Consider the following 24,165-nt stretch of genomic DNA (forward strand, 5'->3'; position numbering starts at 1 on the left):
TACTTGGCGGTTGATGGGTATAGAAAAGGGAAGGACACTAATGTGGGTGGCTTCAGGGTGTGAAGCCCGTATTACCATGAACGGTACTGATACGGCAGGCACGAACACATCTACCGGGGGAGGTTTGGGGGCGAGGGGAATTCCAGATCATCCAGGTGGGGGAATCCAGTTGGCAGCTAGAAACCTGGGTGTGTATGTCTGACAGAAAGGGGTCAGAGCCATGCATATAGATTTGGGAGCTGTACTCATGGTCAGGAATTAAGGTCATGAGCTGGCCAGTGAGTGAGAGTGAATGAAAACAAGGGAAACGCATGGCACATAGTTGGGGGGGGGTGGAATCAGAGGGGCCAGAAGGAGATTTGGGATAGACAAAGGAAACTAGGAGGCATGCAGAGTAGGCTGAATAGTGGCCCCCAAAGATTCCAGATCCTAATTCCTGGAACCTGTAAATGTTACCTTCAGTGGGCAAAAGGACTTACAGGTGTGATTGATTTACCCACTTTTGAGATGGAGAGATTATTCTGGATTATCCATGTGGGTCCTCAGTAGAAGCACGTGTCTCCTTGTAAGAGGGAGGCAGAAGGAGATTTGCCACACACAGAAAAGAGAAGGCAGTGTGACCACCGAGGCAGATACTGGGGGATGCTGTTGCAAGCCAAGGAGTGCCGGCAGCCGCCAGAAGCTGCAAGAGGCAGAAAACAGATCTTCTCCTAGAGCCTCCAAGGCCGTGTGGCTTTGGTTCTGGCCCAGTGAAAGCCATTTTGGATTTCTGACCTCCAGAGCTATAAGAGAAAAAAAATGTGTTCTTTTAAGCTACTGAATTTGTGGTAATTTGTTACAGCAGCTATGGGAAACTAATACAGCATGCTCACCAAACAAGATTGGAGGAGAAACAGAAGAACACAGTGTTTTGGAAACCAAAGGGAGAAACAGCTTGAGAGGAGGATGTGGCATCAGAAACATGCTACAGAGGAGGGGTGCCCGGGTGGCTCAGTCGGTTAGGCGTCTGCCTTTGGCTCAGGTCATGATCCCGGGGTCCTGGGATCGATCCCCACATTGGGCTCCCTGCTCCGCGGGGAGCCTGCTTCTCCTTCTCCCTCTGCCTGCCACTCCCCCTGCTTGTGCTCTCTCTCTCTGTGCATCAAATAAATAAATAAAATCTTCAAAAAAAAAAAAAAGAAAGAAATATGCTACAGAGGAGGCAGGAGGGGACTGAGAAAGGGGCGTTGGATGTGGTGACAAGAGCTTGCTCACTGGTAGGGAGGATACAAGGCAGACTGAAGGATCTGAGTTGTGAATCAGCACTGGGAACTGGAAGCAGTGGATATAGGCTCTTAGGTCTACAATTTAGTGCAAAAAAGGAAAGACGAGATGTTAATTGGTGACAAAATCTTGGAAGTTGCATATCTTACCTTTTTAAACTAGTAATACAAGCAGGTGATTAAAATGTAAATGACACAGAGGGGGCACCTGTGTGGCTCAGTACGTTTGACGTCCAACACTTGATCTCAGCTCAGGTCTTGATCTCAGGGTCTTGAGTTCAAGCCCCAAGTTGGGCTCCTACTTAAAAAATAAATAAATAAAAAGAAAAGAAAATGTAAATGACACAGAAAGGTATAAAGTTAAATTTAAAGCCTTTCTCCATCCTTGTTTTCTGCCCTGACCCTCAGCTTGCTCCCTAGAGGAGAATTACAAGTTTTAGTGTATGCTGCCAAAAACATTTTTACGGCTCAGCAAGTATATACAGAATCCCCTGTTGATGAGCACTCAGATTCTCTCCAGGTTTCTGCTATAAAAAACAATGTCATGGGGCACCTAGGTGGCTTAGTCAGTTAAGCATCCGACTCTTGGTTTTGGCTCAGGTCATGATCTCATGGGTCGTGAGATTGAGCCCCATGTGGAGCTCCTCCTTCATGAGTCTGCTTGAAGATTCTCTCCCTCTGCACCTCCTTCCACTCACACAGTCTCTCTCTCCCTCTCTCTCAAATAAATAATCTTTTTTAAAAAAAGCAATGTCATAGTGAGCATCTAGGTGCATACATCTTGAAATATGTGAGCTAATATCCATAGGTAGATTCCTAATCCTGAAAATACTGAGTCAAAGGGTAAATGTATTTGGGATTGTTGCCTAAATACCCTGTCAAAGAGTTTTGCTCATTTGTATTCTCTTAAGTAATGTATGATTATACCTGTTTCCCCACATCCTCAGCCAAACTGAGCTTTATCAAACCTTTTCATTTTTGCCAGTCTGGTAGATGAAAAAATGCATCTCTTTGCAATTTAGATATCTTTAGTTAGAGTGAAGTCATCGTTTCTCATGTTTGCCATCCATTTGTATTTCCTTGTGAATTGCCTGTTTTCATTCCATACTTAAATATTTGTTGTGACACCTTCAAATGAACCCACTCTACAGACTGTAACATGGATCGATCTCATACACACAAAACAATACAGACACAAACCAGCATAAACAATACGACTCTGGTATAGGAACACCAAGGACCAGGCAAAACTCATCCTTGGTGTCTGAAGTAGGCTAGTGGCCGCTCTTGGCAGGAAAGTGACTAGGAAGGGGCCCAGGGGAGTAGATAGACTGGGAAGTGTCTATAGGGGGTTGGTTATTTTGCTTCTCGTCCTGGCTGCTGGTTCCATGGGTGTGTCCACGGTGTGAAATTCAGTGAGTTGTAGACGTAACGGTCGACGCACTTTTATAAACATTCTTGAATCCTTAGAATGCGCCAAGCACTGTGAACAAGTCAGGCGAGGCCCCTGCTTGCATTCTAGAATAAGATCAACAGGTAAAATGCTGAGCACCGAGCCCAGCCCAGAAAAGCACCTAAAAAGCGTTAGCTGCTATGATTCAATTTTAGAGAGGGAGAATCCACAGGTGCCTGCAGAGACCAAAAGATAGCACAGAATGGACAGAAGGACACACAGACATGAGAGAACCACAGGAAATGAGGCTGCGGGCTGAAACAGGAGCAGATCGGGTAGGACCCTGTCAGAGACCTAGGTGAAAGGAATTAAAATATATCCCACAAGCAGCTAGGCTCTGGCAAAAAGTCCTAAGCGGGAAAATGCATGGTCAGAACAGGTCAGCTTCTAATCGTCCTGAGTTCTCCCTCCACTTCCCCAAGTCCCAGCTGTCAGCCTGAAGCCATCTGCATGTGTCTGATGCCAGCCCGATGGTGGTGGGACTCTACTCTGTCCCACTGGGGGTACCAGGATGGGTCCCCCAGAGCCCTGGCCCCTGAAATCAGCCCCGTGAGGTGCTTCCATGCATGTCACCACTGTTTGGCTTGCAGGCTGAGAACATCTTGACTTCTGGGAACCTCAGAGTCTGGCGTTGAATGCACAGGACTGGATGCTGGGAGGTTGCTCCCCAAGCATGTCTCTGTCCTGCACGGCCACAGGTGCTTAGGTCTGGAAGGGACATCAGAGAGTCCTGCCCCTTGTTTTGTGTCTGAGGAAAGGAGGCCAGACGGGTTCTCCTGATCGCAAAGTAATGAATAAGTAGGAAAATGGGGCTAGACGCCAGTTCTCAGGACCCCGTTCTCTCCCATCCCCCTCCAGTCGAGATTGAAAATGATGTTTAGAGAAGAGGTTTGAGCAGACCAATGTAGTTAGGAGGGGTGGGGAGCTGAGGAAACATCAGCAGTGTGCATCGAAGAATGAGGTGCTGTTGGAGAATGAGTGGGAGGATGGGGGACACTAAATCCCTCCCACACTGTTCTTCTCTTCCCCACCTGGAAGGCCACCAGCACCCCTTTTCATGACTAAAGGCCCCAGGTCTTTCCTGAGCCGCAGAATCTACAGAACCCTTGTCCTCAATGTAGATGCTTGATGGGCGCGAGGAAGCACAGAGCGGGAAGCAGGAGACAACCAGGCGCCCGGAAGGGATGGGTGATGACCTTGGCCGCAGGCTCCCTTTCCCTCCATGAATGACACGGCAGTCACCAGGGTGGCTGCTTTCTTTGTTGACGTGGGTCCCGTGATCCCCTGCAGCGGCACTTTCCGCCTCCGAGCCCTGGTGACATGGGCCTGAGGTTGGGAGGAGAGAGGCAGCGAGGGCTGCCCTCCTGCCAGAGGTCTGATGCTGTCCCGGGTCTGTTTCAGGGGAGGTCCAGAAGCCAGAACAAGGTGGAAGCCAGGCGGCCACCGAGGCGTTGACAGCCCCGGAGGATGCTGGAGGGCCCACCGTCCGCTCCGCGGCAAATCACAACCACGGGAAACAGTGCAAATCCTTTCATCCTTCATCACTGCGGGTAGCGTCTGAGGAGGAAGGAATGGACAGGCTTGGAGGGGAAAGAATGAGACTGACAGAGGCCGAACCAGAAGGGGTCCAAAGAGCAAGTCCCGGGGAGGCTCGGAGGCACGAGATGGGGACAGCCCTGCCAGGCCTGGCCTCCAAGGGGGAGGCCCCCAAATCTTGCCCGGGTTCCTTTGAGTCCAGCCAGGCGGCAGCCGAAACCTCCACCCCGGAGGACGGCAAGGAGACCCCAGAGGGTGGCGGCACGGGGAGCGCCGTGAAAACCTGAAGGGGAAGGGGATCCGCACGGTGACACGTCTAAGGCGCAGGGGACGGTAACGACTTAAGCATCAGAACTGCACTGGGAAGCTTCTTTCTCCTAACATACTTCCAAGCCTGCAAGTGAGAAGAGACCCAGGTCCTGTGGCAAACTGTGAATATTCTGATGATGCCAACACAGTTTGATTTATTAAATGCGGGTCCTCAAGCTTCCCGGTGTCATCTCTTTCTGCCGGAGACACGCTACTGCGAACACGGCCGGGCACAGATTCGGTCCGCCATATGGCTGGTTTTCGGCATCCGTCTTTCTGTCAGCGTTGGTTTTATTAGAGATAAGATGTTTTTCTATTAGCGTTTAATGTTGTCGATCAAAATTATGGGAAGAGCTTGAAACGGATGGGGTTTTTAATCAGGTCCCCGTCTTTGTAATGGTTAGGCGGCTGGAGAGAAAGGTGTAATTGAGCATAATGGGTCCAGAGGGCTCGCGGCTCCGCTCCATCATGTCAGGGCCCGGGGGGACCTCCCAGCGTGGGTGTTCTTGGCACCCTGCCCATAGCACTGTCTGTCATGCCACCGACTGGCAGGTGGAGAGGGGCTTAAGCGGGCTCAGAAGGTGGGGTTTCCGGTTTGAAATCCACAGCCCCTGTGGAGACCCGTTTGCTGACTGCTAGAGCTGAGCTTTCCAGCCTGTAATTCTGAAGGATTAATCGACCCGGAGTGATGGGAGGGAGAAGAGTGGGGGGAAGGGGGACTCCAGCGGCATTTTGATTTTTCGTTTCTGAGATAAGAGCCAGAGCCTGGGAATGCTGGTTCTCTGCCTTCAACCCGTGCTGCCTGTAGGGTTTTTATGGCCATGGAGCGGTGGGTGTGGGGCTTGGGACAAGATAAGCAGTTGGGGCAGGAAACTGCTTAGGGCCGATCCAGTTTCCCGAGCCACGTGAAACCTTGAACCCTTCACTCCCGCTGCGGGGCGTTAAGGCTGCTTCCCCTGTGCCGCCAGGTACCCGGATCTTAGAGACGAGATGCAGAGCGCGTGGCCCGATAGTGGCAAGAGAGAGGAAAACAAAATAACTTCATTACAGCCCGTTTCGGAGGACTGTGGAACCAAGAACCCAGGCTGGGAGAGGAGGGGGTGTCAGCCCTCCTGGTTCTTTCCTTAGGGATAAAATTAGCTCTTCTGGGTGACATCTGGAACTGCAGAAAATGGAAGGCCCATCAAACGATAGACCTTTCTTTGAGCAAAACTCAGTTCATCACCCCAGAAAGGCCTGATACCACATCCCAAAGCTCAAAACACCCCTGAGAACCAGAATCACTCCTTTGAGAGGCTCTCCTGCAGGAAAAAGACAGGCTCCCGAGGTGGGAAAGTTGAAAATTCATCCAAAATATCAGGCGGGTAGAGCAGGTGCGTGATCCTAGGTGTGAACCCCGCACAGGGGTAGCCAGCCCACCCCGATGCCTCCCTGCCCTATTTCATCTCTGGCGTTACTCTGCTCCCGGAGCAGGAGCTCTGTCAGATTTTGCGCACTCTCACCCTGAAGGACAGCAAAGTGGAGGCAAGAAGGTCCAGTTTGGGGCCCGGGTGGGCCTCCAGCTGCTTTCTTCCCACTCACCAGAGGTCACCCCAATAGTGGAAGAGGGGCGTGCCCAAGTCGGTGCACTGTTGCTCCTAGACCCAGGAGCTGGGATCTGGACATACCATGTGCCCCTTGCCCATCAGGCCCCGATGCCCCAGTCATCCTTCTGTGCTTCAGCCTCTCCCCGCCCCCCACACCCGCCCCCTCGACTTCCTCTCCAGGGAGGTGGCTTCTGCAGCTGCAGAGCCTGCACAGGCCAGCAGCCACGGAAATAATTTTCCTGCGGCACTAGGCCTTAACTCTCTGCAAATGTTCAGCGCTACTACATAGCCCGCCAGAGCCACCAAAGGAAATCACAGCCAGATTTAATACAATCATAATGAAAAGAAAAATCTCTCCCCACGGAAGCACTGGTTTTGACACACAGTCGGCCAGGTGCACATCTTTAGGGCCCATTCCGTCACCTTCTGGAAAGCAGCGCTTATAAGAAACGCCACCACATTCCATCACGGGCAGGGACACTACTGTGAGTCCCAGAGAGTGTGGGGTTCAGGGTGGGGCGGTCAGAGAGAATGATAACCCAAACGGTGCATGCAGTCTGCCTGGGAGGGTTTTGTGTTATTAGATGGAATTGGAGCCAATGAGCTGATCCTGTCACATGAGTAACCTTGACAATGCCCCATACACACACGTGACTCTGTCCCACCCCTGCTGTTCCAGCCCAACGTGGCTCCTCTGTTCCACAGACATTAAAGGGAGTTTCAGCAATTACTTTTGGCTGTCTTTTGTCTTTTTGAGAGTCCTTGTGGAAGTGCACAGCGTTCTCTCCCCTGCTCCACCAGCTAGCCTTGCATCAGTCTGAGCACGCTCCGCTACGATTCACACACTTTAAGAAACTTAAACGGTAGGAAAATGAATTATATTGCATAACGAGAACTTCAGAAGTGGGGTATTCTGGGGCTGGTTTATTCAAGAAGTCATCAAGGATCTGTGTTTCCATCTTTCTGCTCTGCCTGCCTCATGGTCAGCTACACCCTCAAGCTGCCGAGATGGCTGCCACAGCTCCAGCATCAGTCACCTGTTCTCATATTTGTGTCCAAAGGCAAGAAGGAAGTTTCTCCCCATGTGTGTGCATGCATATGTGTGTGTGTGTGTGTGTGCATGTGCGGACGTGCATGCATAAGAGCAAGAAACCTAGTTCTTGTCACAATTCATTGGTCAGAATTATCGCAGGCCTATGTCTAAACCAACCCCTAGCGAGGGAGATGGAATTAACTGAGAAGGGCTTGGACTCATCAGGATCACCAAGTGAACTAGGGAGGGCCCGTCCCTGGACATGCAGACTCTAAAAGGGTGAACAGCAAAACAAAATCGAGCAGTAGAGGAAAGTTGAGAATAGATTTAAATAAGCCACCAGCAGCATTGTCTCTGAACTCCACATCTGATTTTGTTTCATTTTCTTCCCTTAAAAAGCCAGAATATTTCGTTACTCATGAGTCTGGAGCTGGGGAGCGGGGCAGCGGCTGTTTTTTGTTAAGAAGAATGTCATCTCATCTCCGCTCTCCCTTGGCTGCTTTATCATCTGTTCTGTTTTGTAGCTGGGACGTTCCCACCTTTGTTCGCCTCTTCGAGTGTGTCTGTCCTTCCATTATTTTTCCAGCTCAGTTGCCAGCAGAATGCAGAGCAGCCTGGGTAAATGAAACAGAGCCGACAGGTCTCTTAATGAAAGCTTGTTTGCACATCCTGCCTTTCTTGTGACCGCTCTGTACCTGAGAGCCCTTAGGTGTGGATTTTTACATATGAGCGTGTGTCGTTCTTTTAATTAAGGCCCCTAGAAATGGATTGGCTTTTTTATTCCAGGCATTTCTCATCCCTAACTCCTCTTTCCATGCCTCCTCTGCCCACCTTCCTCCCCCACCCCCACCCCCCCTCTGTCTTCTTCACCTCACACAGCTATTCCAGAAGCCTCTCTAGCTAGGAAGCTCCTGGTGGCATTCAGCTCAATCGCGGCTGGAGCCTCCTCCCACTCGGCAATCTTAAACGAAATGCATTTTCCCGTCATTGCGCCTCTTGTGCCCTCAATCCCCAACACACACCACCATCACGACAGGGAATTCTAGAAAAGGGTTCTGCCATCAGTCATTCACCTGTTGGGGTGAATCTTTGGATGTGTTAGTCCCACTGGGGCATTTACACCCCTACTCACCATGTGACATAAAAGGTTCAACCTCTTCTTTAAGGAATTTCAAAGACCAGCTCCCTGCTCATTGGTGTTATCTTCCTTGTTTCCTTAAAATTACAGCATGCCTTCACCCCTCTTGGTGTGCTGCTCCTCCAAAATATGGGGCCTCTCCTGGCTCCATCGCTTTGCTGCAGGCCCTTTGGATGGCTTGGTATCCTACTTCTCTTTGAAAAAGTCCTCTATTGGGGCGCCTGGGTGGGTCAGTCTGTTAAGCATCTGCCTTCAGCTCAGGTCATGATCCCGGGGTCCTGGGATTGAGCCCCACCTTGGGCTCCCTGCTCTGCGGAGTCTGCTTCTCCCTCTCCCTCTGCCCCTGCTCATTCCGTCTCTGTCTCTCTCTCTCAAATAAATAAACAAAATCTTTAAAAAAAAAAAAAAAAAGTCCTCTCTTTGAGCACCTTCTCCGTCTGCCCTTTGCTTTCATTCTGGAAGCCTCCATTTGGAAAAATCTCCCTCCTTAATAAATACTGAGGGTACCATGACACAGCTCAGTTAGGATGTCAAGAAGCCAAAAGATTCCCCTTAGCTCACTACTTTAATATATTCCTTTTTTTCCAGATGTCTTTCTGAACAGAGAAAAATGTGAAAATCAGAGATGCAATAGAGAGCTCGGTAGTGAATCTAATTAGAAATGAGAAGCAGAAAAAATAAGAAGGACCTGTCTCTCGATATTACGATTGCTCACAAAAACAAAACAAAGCAAGTTGATACAGCATGAAGGCAATTTAAAGTGATAGATACAGATGCGCTGCCTTACATTCCATATCACCTCTCCACTGAGTGGGACTTTTTTTAATAGGGAAAGTTTGTACAACACTGACAAGTTCGACTTTCTGGAATCTATGTGAGCCCAGGAATATATTTTGGATCTTAGCCGAGGCCAGTGATAGCCTATTAAATTTAAAACAATTGGCTTTAAAAAAAACAAACCAGCTGCTATCTTGTAGTTTAATTTAAAGAAAGAAGTAACCTCTATTCATTTGCAGACCCTGTGTTACTGGTTTCTACGATTATCATGTAGTATAACTATATCCTTTTTTTGTTACCTGAAATAAACATGCAGTAATTTTCCTGATATAGATGATTATCTTTATTATTTGCACCATTTTCCCTCTCCACCCTCGCTGCAGGCCAACGATATAGGCTGAGTGTTCCTTCTAGAATATTGTAACAACATTATCGGTTGCAATCTGTCACCTAAAATTATTAGATCATATGGCAGTCGTGAAAATTATGGAGAATGTAAAGATTTTATGCATTCAGTCAAAAATGCCAGATCTAAAATCAGTTGGTTTATTTCCTGCCGTCTTTCAAGTTGACCAAAGCACTCACTGATTTGCTCTATTTTCTTACGTTTTTAGTATTTCTGTATATATACGCACTGAAAAGCCCCACTCGGAAAAAATTCACTGCAATTCTGAGAAAAAGCTTATCCTAAACATCTAAAGATAGCATTTCTAATTATTGTCTACATTGTGTTTAAACTGTGCAAACTTGAGCATTATTCTCACTTTACCAGCTGTGTCTATAGGTACAGTCATTACATCAAACGCTTCTAATTTTACAAAAAGAAATCAAAACAAGTGTGTGTTTAAGTCTCAGTGACAAATGCAAACCCTGTGAGTCAAGCAGGCAAACTGATTAGCAAGCTGGCTGGGAAGTCAAAACAGCGAATATAAGGAGATTAACAAAACAGATCTGTAAGAAGAGAGGAGTAAAAATAGCCTCCAGGGGCCAAGTGGGGTCCAGTGGGTGGGTTTGGTGGCACACATCAGGTTCTGGGCCCAAAACCAGATGCCTGCCTGTAACCCTAACCCTAACCAGATGCCTGCCTGTCTTCCTTCGTCTCAGAAGCCCCCCCCGCCCACCCCCCACCCCAGAACTGGGGTCAAGGTTCATGCCAGCCAGCTTCTTCATGGATGCAGATACTTTCTTACAAACCTAAGTGGAAGCAACTTTTCCTTTACTTGAATCCTTCTAGTTGCAGGACCCTCATTACCTTACAAGGTAGTCGAATCCATTCGTAGGTAACTATTTTTCTGACCTTAGCCATTGTTATTAATTAGACATGTGCTAGATACTTAGGTCTTCGTGCTACACTATACAGCTGTCACAAATAACACTTGATTTAATCCTCACAACAATATGATGATCTTATTTTACAGATGAGAAAACCCAAGCCCAGAGGGTGAAGTGACTTAACTCAGGTCACACAGCTTCTAACTGTGGCAGAGCTGGGGTTCCAAACAGGCCTTTCTACTTGAGCTGTCAACCACCCTGCTGGATGCATTCCTTTGCCTTTACAGTGAACTGTAATTTACCCTTCTATTATTTCCTTTCTCTGTTTCTTGTCTCTGGAGCCCCACGGAATACTTTATCAATCCAATTCCCCTTAATGAACAGAAAGCAAAAGGAATGGGTCTGCTAGGGTATCTCTTTAGTCTTGTGGGGGGCCAAGGGTAGTGAAAAGAGGAACTAAGAACAGAAGATGCTATGATCTGCATGTTTGTGTTCCCCCCAAATTCATACATTGGAATCCTAACCCCCAAAAGATGATGGTAACAAGAGGTGACACCTTTGGGAGGTCCCAAAGTCATGATGGGGGGAGCCTTATAGAAGAGGCTCCAGAGCGATCTCTAATCCCTTCCTCCATGTGAGGACACAGTGAACGTCAATGGTTGTGAACCCCAAAGAGAGCTCTCACCCGACTATGCAGGTGCTGCGGTCTTGAACTTCTAGTCTTTAGGGCTGTGAGAAACAAATTTCTGTTGTTTATAGGCCACTCAGTCTGTGATATTTTGTGATAGCCCAGATGGACTACAGCAGAAGTTTAGTGATGAGAAGCACCAGTCTCCTAAAAATAAGTCCAAACCTCCCCTGATGATCCTGAATTAACCTATAATGGGGCAGCAGAGTCGAAGATGGGGTGCTGGGCATCCATCCATAGGGTCTTGATGCCTCCACTGTGTGTCCTCTGTGATTCCTGCCTCGTTTTCACAACTTTTAATTGTGGGGATAGGCACACACATCTGTTGAGATCAGGGTATTTAAAGCCTCCGTTTGCTAGTTCCCTCTCAGTGCTGATCTGCCCAGTTCAAGTTAATACTTCAAACCCGTGAGAACCAGTTGGTGGAACAGTCACCAGGCAAAAACCTCGCTCTCCGGTTGTCACTTGGGTTCAAGGAAAGATTTTTAAATAACAAGTTAGTCCTAGTAAGAAGCAAAAATAACCACTGGGGATGGGTTTCTGGCTAAGGTTCCATTTGACTCACTGCCTTGAGAGGCTGGGAGAAATGGAAGCTGCCTCTGAGTACCCAGGGTGGAAAACCTGCAGCTAGAGTGGGTCTCCCCAAGGACATTAGAAAGTTATTGGGAGTGCTTTTATTCAATCACCGAGGGTGGACAGAGGCACCGGGGTGGCTCAGTCAGTTAAGCTTCCAACTCTTGATTTCAGCTCAGGTCATGATCTCAGGGACCTAGGATCGAGCCCCACGTCAGGCTCCACGCTCAGTATGGAGTCGGCTGGGGACTCCCTCTCTCCTTCTCCCTCTGCCCCTCCCCCTACTCACACACATGCACTCTAAAACAAGTAAGATCTTTAAAAAAATAAAATAAATGAAGGTGGACGCACTTTCTGATCTAGTGTGTGTATAGATTATGCTTTTCAAAAAGAGAGGCTGAACATCTAAGTCCTAATCAAAATCAGCCTGCCGTTGGGCTCCATGGTTCCAACTGCCTTTGTGTCAAGAAGTCAAGAAGGAGAACATTGTCCTTGTTCCGGTCTTGGAGAAGGCCAGCAACTTCAGACAGCAATGCCAACCTCCCTGTAAACTGCCCGCTCGACTGCTTCACTGGCCCTCTCCCCGCCATCTGGGAAGTGGACCTCGGGCCGCACTTAGAGGCCCATGCCAGGAGATCCAAGGCCCAGTGAGGTGGCATGAGCCGTGTGCCAGGCCGGTGGCTCCAGCCTGAGAATCACCAGGAAGCTTGTTGCAAATAGATGTCCATCTTTCCCTTTGGATTCCAGCCCAGGAAGCCGTCATTTTTTTTTTTCCTCACTTTCCTGAGTGATCCCGGTGCCCTCCATCTTGGGAGCCACACAGAAGACATGCCAACCAGAGACTGAATACCGTGGCCAGCAGACTTGGAGGGAGGAGGATAAGGAGAAATCCTGTGGGGATTTGGGAAATATCTTTGCTCTTTCCAAAGACTAGCTGAGCCTGGGAGCAGAGCCTCAGACAAACAAAATAAGTAACCAAGGCCCCAAATGCAAGTCTGAATTGCTGAGTTTTAATGTGCAACACAAAGACCGCCAAACAGCTCCCAAAGGAGCAGCTCTCTGCGGGGTGGCAGTGGGCGAGTGACAGCTGAGGGCACCGGGCAGGGGCGCCTAACCGCAGGCTGCTTGAGCTGGCATGGTGCGTGAGAGGTGGCTGGGCGGGCGTGGGGTCTGGGTAACCTCAGGACGGGTCTCAGAAGGAATCTACGGGGTGGGAGGAGCTGAGTCCTTAGGGTAAAGAGGGATTTCAGGGCTCTTGGACTGAGGGTAGGGGTGTCAGGGTGGAAAGGGACCGGGGGGGGGGGGGGGGGGTTTGGGGAGGGCAGATGGGGTATTTCAATACCTCTGGGGGTCCTCAGAGCTCAGGATGAGCGTCTCAGAGGCCGGGGGCTGCCTCTGGAGGCAGAGGGGTGTCTCAGCATACGTGGTTGGAGGGGCTTTGGGGGGAGACCTCAGCCATGGCAGCACTGGGGACCCCGGGGGGGGGGTCCCTCTGGGAGCAGAGGGAGAGACTCGAGGCAGGCAGGGGGCGCGCGCGGAAGGGAAGGGCCTCGGGCGAGGCCCTCCCGGAGGCGGGGTGCGCGCTCAGGCGGCCTTGCACTCGCTCTCCCGCCGCCGCTTCCTGCGCTCCGCGTACTCCTGCGCCACGCGCGCCCAGGGCAGCGGGCCGCTCACGCCCACCACGCAGCAGGCGAGCCGGCGGCCCGCGTTGCCGTTCTCCACGCTGGCTGGGTTGCCGCCGCGGCCCAGGTCGTCCTCGCCCGCGTGCACCACCACGGCGCGGCCCACGATCGAGTGCGGGCCGGCGAGCGAGGCGGCCAGGCCAACGCGGTGCTTGAAGAGGCGGCCGTCGCGCACGGCGAAGTTGCCGAAGTCGCCCGGGTGCTGCGGGTGCGGCACGGCCAGCGGGTTGTAGTGCGCGCCCGTGGACTCGCAGCCCTGGCTCAGGTCCCCGAACTGGTGCACGTGGATGGCGCGGCTGGAGCTGTTGGCCTCGGCCGGGAAGCCCTCCAGGTCGAAGAAGGCCTCGAGCCGGGCGCCGGGCGCCAGCTGCCGGAAGAGCACGAGGCCGCTCACCCGGGGCTGCGCGGCGTCCAGCGTGGCCGACGGCTGCACCCGGCAGGCGGCGTGGAGCGCGGCGTCCGGGCCGCCGACGGCCGCCGCCCGCCGCTGCGTCAGCTCCTGCCAGATGGCCGTCACTTTCTCATGCATGTCGCGGATCTGCGCCTCCGTGCTGGAGCCGGGCTCCTCCGGGTCGAGGCCGGGCCAGGCGCGCGAGGCGGGGGCCGCCAGCAGAAGGCAGGCACACAGAAGCGCCGGGGCCAGCATGGCCGGAGTCGGGCACCTGCGGGCAGCACCCCCCCCAGGGGTGGGGCAGAGGGAGCCTTAGTCTCTGGCACCGGGCAGTCTCGGGACCTGCCCCCCCCCCATCCCGGGGCCGGGGAGCGGGGGAGGGGGGCTTCCTTGCCCGGTGGGCATTCTTGCCTTCTCCCCTGCGTCTCTGGGCCTGCTGTCCTCCAGGACCTGGGTGAGGTGCTGAGGGTGTAAAGATGGATTTGGCACAATCTCGGGCAACTCATGGGGATCTTTTTGAGCCAGCAATGTGATCGTGGCCCTCTCCAGTCCTGTCTCCATCACGTGGAGGGAGTCTTGGGGCAATCAGGGGAGCATCTCAGGACGCGTGAGGATGGCCCTTCCAGACCTCCTGCTTCCCCTGATTACCCCACGGCATCCCCTGCCACTCTGGCCAAGCATCCTTCCTTACAGACATACTAAGACTTGTTGCCCCTGCCTTCTTGGTCTTTGCACGAGCGGTGCCCCCTCTCTGAAGTGCCCTATCCCCTCTTCTCTGCCGCGCACAATAGACTTGAAGCCAGAAACTCGGTTTTACTCATCATCCCCAGCACCTGGGCCCCCACCTGGCTGTCGGCGACATTTAATACGTGATTGTTGGTTGAGGAATTCACTGAGGGACCCACATGTCATCAGATCATTCTAACGCCATCCTGTGATTGAAGATGGAGGAGTCTTGTACTTGGGAAGGACAGAGGAAGGAGTACCCACCCCCAAGGGGATCTCCAGGAAAGCTTCCCAGACGAGATGACATTTGAACGTGGTCTCACAAAGCAAGCAGTTTTTGAGCTGAGCCAGGCTGGAAGCCCGTGTCAGGCAGGAGGCGCAACGTGCATGTTCACAGCCCGTGACAGTATGGTGTGTTTAAGGGATGGGGGAAAATTTGTGTGGCTGCAACATGGCCTGTGTAGCCAGGGAGGAGGGAACTTAGAGCCAGGGGCTGAGGGCCTGGGTTTGCTGTGCTAGGGAGTGTGAATATTGAGCTGCGGGGTGGGGGGTCTGGAGCCGGTGGAAATTTTAAAGCAGACGGCGATGAGATAGTTTTTAGTTCATCAACCTGGCCAGAGAAAGGATATGGGCTGGTCTTTGGGGATGGAGGGAAGAGGGGAGAGGGAGTGGGGATAGCCCAGTAAGAGATAGAGACACAGAAAAGGAAGAATGGAGACTGCCAGAAGTAGATGAGTTGCCTGGTTGCCTCAGCCCAAACTGGAACTGATGAAGGCCTTCACCAAGATGGAGGCAGCGAAGATGCAGGGGCCATGGATTTGGGAGACATCTTGAAGAGTGCTTACAGCGGGGATGGAGAGGATGTGGGAGCCCAGCAGGGGAGACCGGCAGATGCATGGTGGTAAGAGGCCCTGAGAAGTCGGGAGAGAGGGTTTGTTCAGCCTGAGCCCAGGTCGGGTGTTCAGTAGCCGTTTGGAAACATGGGTCTGGCACTTGGGAGAGGCAGTGTCGCTGCGAGGGGTTTTCAGAGTTGATGGCACATTGGATTCTGGCTCTTAAAAGTCACATGCCCAAGCCTCACCCAAGGGATTCTGATTCAGTGGGCATGAATTACTATTTTTTTTTAAGCTCCATCAAAGACTCGGGGACTCAGCCAGGGTTTCACAGGTTCAGATCCCAATCCCAACGTATGCTAATCGCGATATTGTGAGGAAGTGACTGACTCTGTCTCAGCTACCCGCAAAATAAGGTAATGTCACCAAGGATCACGGTAAAGATTTAGTGAGACAGATATGGCAGGCTGTCTTCATAGTTTTAAGTCTGTCCTCACGGACCAGTGCTTTCTCCACAGAACTGGGTTGCAGGTCAGCTGCGCTTTCAAAGACAGGTGCCACTTGAAAAGCAAGTTCCAGGATGGGGTATTTATTCCTTCTGAAACCATTACGTAAAGCCAATCTAGTATGGCGATGAAAAGAGTGGATTCTGGACTCACTGATAGTGCGGAGTACCAGAGAAACTGCTGGAGTAAAAGCTAGTTGGGCTCCACCTTTTTGCTGAGCCTTGTTGTTTTTTTTAATGTGCAAAATAGGGATAATTATATGTACCTTCGAGGCTTGCCGTGAGGCTTCAGAGTGTGAAGGGCTAACACTTAACGAACACACCTACAGGCTTTGTTAAAAGCACTTTGTCTCTGTCGAGTCATAGAAGCCTCACCTGAGCCCTGTGGGGTGGGGGTTACTGTTATCCCCCTTCCAAAGAGCAGGAAACTGAGGCCAGGAGAAGCAGGCGTCTTGCCCAAGGTTACATACTCGATAAGCCGCTGATGGCAAGATTTAAAAGTGTGTGGTCCAAGCACACTGAACAGCTGAAGGGACACATAGCACAGAGCCTGGTAGGTATCCGGCAGCTCTTAGCGACCAGAGGGGAACGCTGATAGAAGTTCCAGGCCGATCAGCTGAGCGATGCTACTGAAGCCGTGGGAGGAGGAGGTGCCCAGGAAAGGCTCCAAGAAGGAGTGGCAGGAAGGTAGGAGAAGCCCAGAAAGTGACGTCAAGGGTACCACTGCCTCAGACATGGCCTGGTATGGGGGTCCACACTGGAGCCCCGGGGAGCGGGTGCGGGAGTGGGGGACCATCCCAGGCCTCAGCCTCCAGCTCTCCATCATCATCATCGCCTCTCCCACCCCTGCCAGCAGTCTTGCCCCTCGGAAGGGCTCTGCCAGTTAGAAAACTCTTCCTTAAAAACAGAGCAAAAACAGATTGTCTGGGGTGTGTCAATGAAACTTTCTTTTTCAAGAATGTTTGGGTCATTACTTAACAGTCTAAGCAGATTCTTTTCTCTTAAAAGAAAAAAATTCTTCCGCAACCCCAGGTGAGCCCTGACTCTGTGGTTCTAAACCTTGACTTCTGCCTCCTGAGGCCAGTCCGCATCAGGCTCACCCATCTCATACACGCACACTGCCCCCCCCCCCCCCCCCCCCCCGAATTGGGGTGGGAATGACCCCGGGGGTTGGGGGGGGGGGGGGGCTATGTGCCTGGTCTGGAAGGGAAGACAGGTTATCGGAGAAAGAGGACAAAGCAAGCCACGAACCCTGTGCCTCCTTCCTGGGTCTGGATCTGGGAAGACGGTGATCCTTCTGACACCTTCCTGATGTCCCAGGTCCTGGGCTCATTCCTAGATGGAGCCCTGGAGGTGAGCCTGAGCCAGCCAGGCCCTCCCCTAAGCAGGTGGCTCTGCCCTAAGAGGTCCCGGCCCCCGAGGCATGCAACATCCAGAGAGGTGGCCTTCCTCCCTCCAGGTTTCTCTTTTCTAACCCTAAAGTCCGCTTCGGGCCTTCACAGGTACAAAGGACAACAGTTCCTTTCTCCCCTGAGGCTTCCCCCCTCACCCCTCCCTCCTCCCCACTCACCCCCTTCAGAGCAGCCAGGTTCTGTCCCTCAACGGGTCCCCCTCAAAAAGACGATCAAGTGCTTTTCCAAGCAGAGGCCACATGCCCCGCCCCAGTTCCAAACTCGTAAAAAGCACCCTCTGAGAAGAAGAAAATGAACCTGAACTTGGCACCCACCTTTCCAGCTCTTCCAAGAGAGCTTTCCTCCTGAGAAGTAGGGAGCAGAGCCCAGCGTTCACAGGAATGCAGGCGGACTCCTGCGGCTGGGCTGTTTGTGGGCGCGAGGGGAAGCCAGCCCACGGGAGTGGTCACGGCCAGGGAGGCAGGCCATTGGGCTGACTGAGGGAGGGTCAGGAGGCCCTGTCCCCGGGTGTGCAGTGGCCTGGCCCCCTCCTCCTCTGTCTCCACCCTCCTCTGTCTCCACCTCCACCCTCCCCAGCCTCGGGCTCCCCGGCCAAGTTTTCCTTCTTGTGACTTCACTGGTTTGTGCAGACATCGCCAATGACCTTCAGCACGCAGCTGGGGGAATAAGAAGTCGGCAGAAAATAGCCTTTTTGGAGAGTTGTACAATGGGCTCTTTCTTGCTCTCCCCTGATTTCCTCCACTGTTGACTTAGGTTTGCTGGATGCTACTAAGAAGGAAATGGGCCACTTGCAAATATGCGTGATGTCCCCCCCCCCCCCCCGCCCTGGTGCCAGCCCTCTGAGAGGTGAGGGGCAGGTGGCTAGTGGTCACATGGGCCAGGCTGCCAGGCCCAGCTGTGTCACTTCCTAATTGTGCTCCTGGACCAGCCCCCACCCCTTGCCGGGGGCCTCCCCTTCATCGTCTGTAAAATGGGGATCTGATGCTAACGCCGAGCCGGCACGCTCACACACCATCACCATCCCTGTTGTGGTCGCTTTTTTATTCAAGTTATGCTGGAGTCTTCTAAGCGTGTGTGGCCCAGGGGACTGTGAGCCTTTCCCACCCCTGGCGACCTGCCCGCCTTTGCTGCCATGGTCTTTCCTCCATCGCGGCAACCTCTTCCCAAAATAGAAGCTTTTCTCTCCCAGGAAAGCCCACACGGGAGAAGGCAGCTTGTCTGCAAATGGGTTGTGGGTGCTCACTCCAGGCCAGGTACCCAGAGCTGCAGGAGCCCCTGCCGTCTGGGGCTTCAGACTCTGGGAGGGAGCGGGGATGTCAACAGATCCACCCAGTGCGGAGGGAGGGATGGACGGTGGCGGGGGGGGGGGGGCGCCCTAGAGACCCAAACACTAGTCTTGGCAGCAGGAAGGCTTTTTCAAAATCTAGACTTCGAGGCTCCACCCCGGGCTGAGCGAATCCATTGCCAGCTTCCTAGAACTGTTGTTGTTTTTTAAAGTTTGTCATTCTGGTGGGCAGTCAGCTTCGGAAACATCTATTCCTGCTTCCTTTGGCAACAGTACCTCAGTTCTCTGCTCGGAAACCAGGGCTCATTCCATGCAGGAGGTATTGACTCCACCCCTCTTGCTCCAGACGTGGGCGTGTGACTAATCAAAACATTGCATTGGTTCCAGGATCATTCAGAGCCAAGGAGATGCATTGACACTTTCCCTGGTACTGCTAGAAAGACTAGAGTTGTTGCAGCCCCCTTGCCCCACTAAGGGAGAATCCGTCTGGAGGGAAGCGAAGTAAAAGTTGAGGGAAATCTGGACCTAATGGCAGAGTGTGAGCCCCTGGATCTAGCCATACCTGAAGCTCTGTTTTTAGGCTGTCAGTCAGTGCATTCTCCTTTTGCTTAAGTTGTCTGGGTGGGGATTTTCGAACTTGCCACAGAATACTTTGCAAAACGCCTTCTCATATAGCATTTTTTATTCAATGCTCGTATAAATGCCGTGGGATGGGTATGAATTTGCCCACTCGGTATAGATAAGGAAATGAGGTTCAGGAAGGCTAAGTAATGGGCCCAAGGTGGCAGAGCTGGAAAATGGCGAAGTCAAGATCTAGACTCAAGACTGTGATTCCTAAGCCCACCTCCTTAATCATTAGACTTTACAACCTCCCGGCCTGCAAGATAAAGGGAAGAAACAACAGGCGAGCCCACACCCCACAGTTACCTCCTAACACCAACGACTGCCATGCCGCGAGCCGCTGAACCACTGACCTCGCTTTCTTTTCACATCTGTTAATGTGTAATACAACAGAAAACCAAGTGAGGCTTGTAAAGGCAGCAGTATTCGGAGATGCGCTCAGAAGTACTCCCATCTGTGTAGAAGAGATCTCTGCCAGAGAACTTTGAACTTCTTTTGTGCAGGGATCCCAGTTGTACTTTCCCTTTCATTGTATTCAGAAAACCCATAGAATAAAATTCCACCGGGAAACAGAGTGGTTCCCAGGAGGAGAAAATTCCTGAAAGCAATAATTAGGGTTTCAAGGTTGTCTCCTAAAAAGGCCAAATTCTGTGTGAGGACAGTTTACCCAACGCGAGTACTTTCGTCACACCTGAGAAAACTTCCGAGTGTGTCTTTCTGCCCGAGGTCCGCCCAGAAACCCCGAGGGGAGCGGAAGTGGAGTCAGGGACCTGCGTGGTTCAAGCTTGGATCTTGGCATTTTGTCCAAATACCTCTGGGTGATATGGGGAAAAGGAGGTCCTTGCTAGTGAGGTGCGCAGGGAGAAAAGAAGCATCGTTCTTACTAATAGCAATAAAATCATAACATCTAGCGTTTATGAAAGTGCCTTTTGTGTGCTGGGCACTTGTTAGGCAATTTGCCTGCACCCGCTTTTTTTTTTGAAGGTTTTATTTATTTATTTGAGAGAGAGAGAGAGATCGAGAGCGCAAGCGCAGGGGAGGGAGAAGCAGATCCCCCACTGAACAGGGAGCCCAATGCGGGGACTCGATCCTAGGATGCTGGGATCATGACCTGAGCCAAAGGCAGATGCTTAATCAACTGAGCCACCCAGGCAGCCCTGCCTGCACCTTTTCATTCATATTAAGAGCACAGGGGCCCCCAGTGAAGAAGAGAGATGGCATTCTGTGTCCCAGCGCCACGGTCTGGCCAGCTTCCTTCTCTCTGTGAACATGGCACCCTTCTGTTCAAGTGTCAGGTCAATGCGTGTGCATCAGAAGGTAATGAAGGCCAGCCAGAACCAGGGACTTCTCAAGCGCTCATACCCCGCTGGCCATGGGAGGAGCACGACCAGCGATAGGGCATGAAAGCAGTGCATCCTCCAACCAGAAGGTTAGCGTGTGTGAAGCTCTTCTCGGGAAAACAGCAGAGTGCAACCCCTCCGGGCAAAGCTCTGCGTGGACTCTGACTCTGCCTCCAGCCCCTCCTCCCGCCCATACCTGAGGGGAAACGCAGGTCCTTCCTGCTCTGCCAGATGCAAGCCAGATAGCGGTGTGAGTAACCAAAAAGCACATGCAAGGCAAGGCCTGCTTCCTAATAATCATTGCACAGTCTATTCCTCTCGGGAAAAGAGAAGCATTTTCAGCTTACTCTTGAGTCCTATTTATTGAAAAATATTTGCTGAGCCCAGGGGCGCCTGGGTGGCTCAGTCAGTTAAGCGTCCGACTCTTGATTTCAGCTCGGGTCATGATCTCAGTGTCGAGGGATCGAGCCCCGCATTCGGGCTCCGCACTCTGCACGGAGTCTACTTGAGAGTCTCTCTCTTCCTCTGCCCCTCCCCGCACTCTCTCTCACAATAAATAAATAAATAAACTCTTTAAAAAAATAAATAAAAATAATTGGGGCGCCTGGGTGGCTCAGTCGTTAAGCGTCTGCCTTCGGCTCAGGTCATGAGCCCAGGGTCCTGGGATCGAGTCCCGCATCGGGCTCCCTGCTCGGCGGGAAGCCTGCTTCTCCCTCTCCCACTCCCCCTGCTTGTGTTCCCTCTCTTGCTGTCTCTCTCTGTCAAATAAACAAAATCTTAAAAAAAATAAAAAATAAGTAAAAATAAAAATATTTGTCGAGCCAAACAGCCACAACTACCCCTCCCTCTTCTTGCTGCCTCCCACTGTAGATGCTGGAAGGCCAGACACTTGCTTTCCCAGTATCCCTTTCAGGTAGTGGTAGTCCTGTGACCCAGTTATCACCAGTGAGATATAGAACCTGATGTGGCTTTGGGGAAAGTTTTCATTTTCATTTTTAAAAGGACAGAAATGGGGCGACTGGGTGCCTAGTTGGTTAAACGTCTGCCTTCGGCTCAGGTCATGATCCCAGGATCCTGGGATCGAGCCCCGCATCGGGCTCCCTGCTCAGTGGGGAGCCTGCTTCTCCCTCTCATTCTCCCTCCGTGCTCTCCCTTTCTCTCTCTCTCTCAGATAAAGAAAATAAAATCTTTAAAAATAATATTAAAATAAATAAATAAAAGGACAGAAATGGTTGGTGCCTCCTCTTGCCATTCTCCGGCCTTGAATGTGGGTTTGACGTCTAACCATGTGGCAGCTACCTTTGGACTATACGTTGTCAAAAATGAGAACAAAAGCCAACATGCCCAGGATGGAGGAGGGGAAGGATCTAGGTCCCCAAAAGCCTCACTGAAAAAATACTAAAGAAAAGAAAAGAAAAAGAAAAAGAAAAACAGTGCCTCATTAAGCACCTTAAGCAACCCCAGTACAGCCCTGGTCTTCTTGCAGAGGAGAAAAGAAACCCCAGTATGTTTCACTGTTAGTGGGTTTCTGTTACTTGCAGCCAAATTCATGCCCAACTGATAGAATTATGTGCCAGACCCTTCGGTGGGCATCATGACTAGGAGGTTGTAGAAATCCTAGGCTTGGGCGCCTGGGTGGCTCAGTCGTTAAGCGTCTGCCTTCGGCTCAGATCATGATCCCAGGGTCCTGGGATCAAGTCCCACATCGGGCTCCCTGCACCGCGGGAAGCCTGCTTCTCCCTCTCCCACTCCCCTGCTTGTGTCCCTGCTCTCTCTGTCAAATAAATAAATAAAATCTTTAAAATAAATAAATAAATAAAAAATAAATCCTAGGCTTACTTCAAGCAGCCCATAGTCTATTCGGAGAGACCAGTATATGAGGGACCCTAGCACCTCCCTGTGTCACTCCCATATTTTATAGATAAGGAAACAGACCCACAGGAGTTAATTGACTTGTCACACCCATTAGGTGCAGAGGAAGGGTTCATGCCCAGATGGCCAAGTTTTCTGACTGAACTTCTACCTCACCAGTTCTGTCTCCATCGACCATCTCTTCACTTTTCTCATGCTGCCCCCCTCACACACACACCCTGCAACCTCGCCGTGAAGAGGCAATGCTCTTCTCACTCAGGTGGCCAGTTTGGCCCAGTCCCTTTCCTGCACACCCACAGGATGACCAAACTCACAGAAAAGATGGGCAGAAAAACCCCAAAGAGCTTGTGCGGAATGCTCAAACATCACAACATGTAGAGAATAAAATCTAGAGACAAAGGTATTAGAATATTCTCTACTCCTAGGATTATAGAAAATTATTGCTGGAAGGAGCTATAGAGAAAAGAGAGGTCCTCTGACTCAGCCTCTGTTTTTAAAAAAGAAATTAGAAAGTCTAAATGCTGACAGGCTATTCAAACAGCCTCAGGTTTAAGGCCCAGGAAAGAAAATAGGGAAGCAATCATGGGATTCACTCAGAAAATGAATCCAATATGGTTCTGGCCCTTCTTCAGTGATGGTCTCAGATGGAGTGGGTTGGAACTCCCATCACAGCTTCCAAATTGCCATCACCCACCAGGGCCACTCATGGGGGCAGCAACATCTGGAAGATTAGAGCAGTTAGAGCAGTTAATAAATTGAATTAATTTTGGAGCAATCTAATAAAGCAATGAGCATCCTCATAGTACTTCTGGGCCCTGGCTCAGATGTCCAGGACACCATCTTGTCCTTTCTGGAGAGAATAGGAGAAATAGGGTTGGGTTTTATGGCATTCTCCTCGCAGTGGAGAGATAATAGGATCTGCTGGCAGCTCTATCCAGGGACCAAGCATGGAACTTTTTTAATGTTTCCCTCAACTTTTGTCCTCTTTGGTGTAAGAGGCTTTTCACACTGGTCTTTCTCCACAAAACTTACATGAAAAATAGGAGTTTATCTCTCATTGGCCTATTTCCCTCAAAAGCCAAGGCAAAAAAGATGGGATCTAACTGTTGGTTGAACTATTTTGTTTTACTTCTGGAGACATGTTTTAATAATTAGAGCATTGTTCCGGTTGGGTTTTATCGACCAGAATAAAGTTATCTTTTCATTTGTAAGCATTTATTCATTATATAAACACTAGTGTAGACTTGTGTTTACAGGTGAGAGCATCCATTTGTAAAAGAAAATGGCTGTGTGTAGCCTGAAACCAGCATCTCTTTTTTTTTTAATTCTATTTATTTATTTTTTTTTAATTTTTTTATTGTTATGTTAATCCCCATACATTACATCATTAGTTTTAGATGTAGTGTTCCATGATTCATTGTTTGTGCATAACACCCAGTGCTCCATGCAGAACGTGCCCTCCTCGATACCCATCACCAGGCTAACCCCTCCTCCCACCCCCCTCCCCTCTAGAACCCTCAGTTTGTTTTTCAGAGTCCATCGTCTCTCCAAGTTAGATAATCTCAAACAGAACTTGAATATTTACAACATGAATTGAAAACTCAAAGGCCTTTGGGGGCCAGACAGGTTATATAATGAATAAAACGGGCCAGGTATATGTCCTCTCCTTTTTGTCTTCAAACACACAGCCTTCTTATCTCCATTGTGTCTTCATATTGTAGTGGAGATATTTATCTGAAGAAATATTTGCAGCTCATTGAAAATGGCAATTCAGCTCCAGGGCCTGAGCACAGCAGAGAGGAGTGGGGATCGTGACACATGGAAGAGAACATGCCAGGTCTATAGGGGGCAGCAGCAGCTCAACCATGTGT

The 24,165-nt window shown here is 50.9% G+C and overlaps 2 protein-coding genes across 2 annotated transcripts in view; one reads left to right on the top strand and one right to left on the bottom strand.

Annotated features, from left to right (window-relative positions):
- CCDC149 (coiled-coil domain containing 149) overlaps nucleotides 1–4,776 on the top strand; it is a 100,912-nt gene extending 96,136 nt beyond the window's left edge. The window contains exon 12 of the mRNA XM_021679407.2: nucleotides 4,117–4,776. Coding sequence (XP_021535082.2) covers nucleotides 4,117–4,538 — 422 coding nt within the window. The 3' untranslated portion in view covers nucleotides 4,539–4,776. The remainder of the gene's footprint in view (nucleotides 1–4,116) is intronic.
- A 7,846-nt stretch (nucleotides 4,777–12,622) lies between these two features.
- SOD3 (superoxide dismutase 3) lies at nucleotides 12,623–17,571 on the bottom strand. Its single transcript, XM_021679406.2, has 2 exons — nucleotides 17,491–17,571; nucleotides 12,623–13,971 (listed from the first exon to the last, which is right to left on the bottom strand). Exon 2 carries the CDS (start codon nucleotides 13,953–13,955, stop codon nucleotides 13,212–13,214), a length of 744 nt encoding a protein of 247 aa, XP_021535081.1. The 5' UTR covers nucleotides 13,956–13,971; nucleotides 17,491–17,571; the 3' UTR covers nucleotides 12,623–13,211.
- Between the last annotated feature and the right edge of the window lie 6,594 nt (nucleotides 17,572–24,165).

This window comes from Neomonachus schauinslandi, chromosome 2, assembly GCF_002201575.2.
Source record: "Neomonachus schauinslandi chromosome 2, ASM220157v2, whole genome shotgun sequence".
In the NCBI taxonomy this organism is placed as follows: Eukaryota; Metazoa; Chordata; class Mammalia; order Carnivora; family Phocidae; genus Neomonachus; species Neomonachus schauinslandi.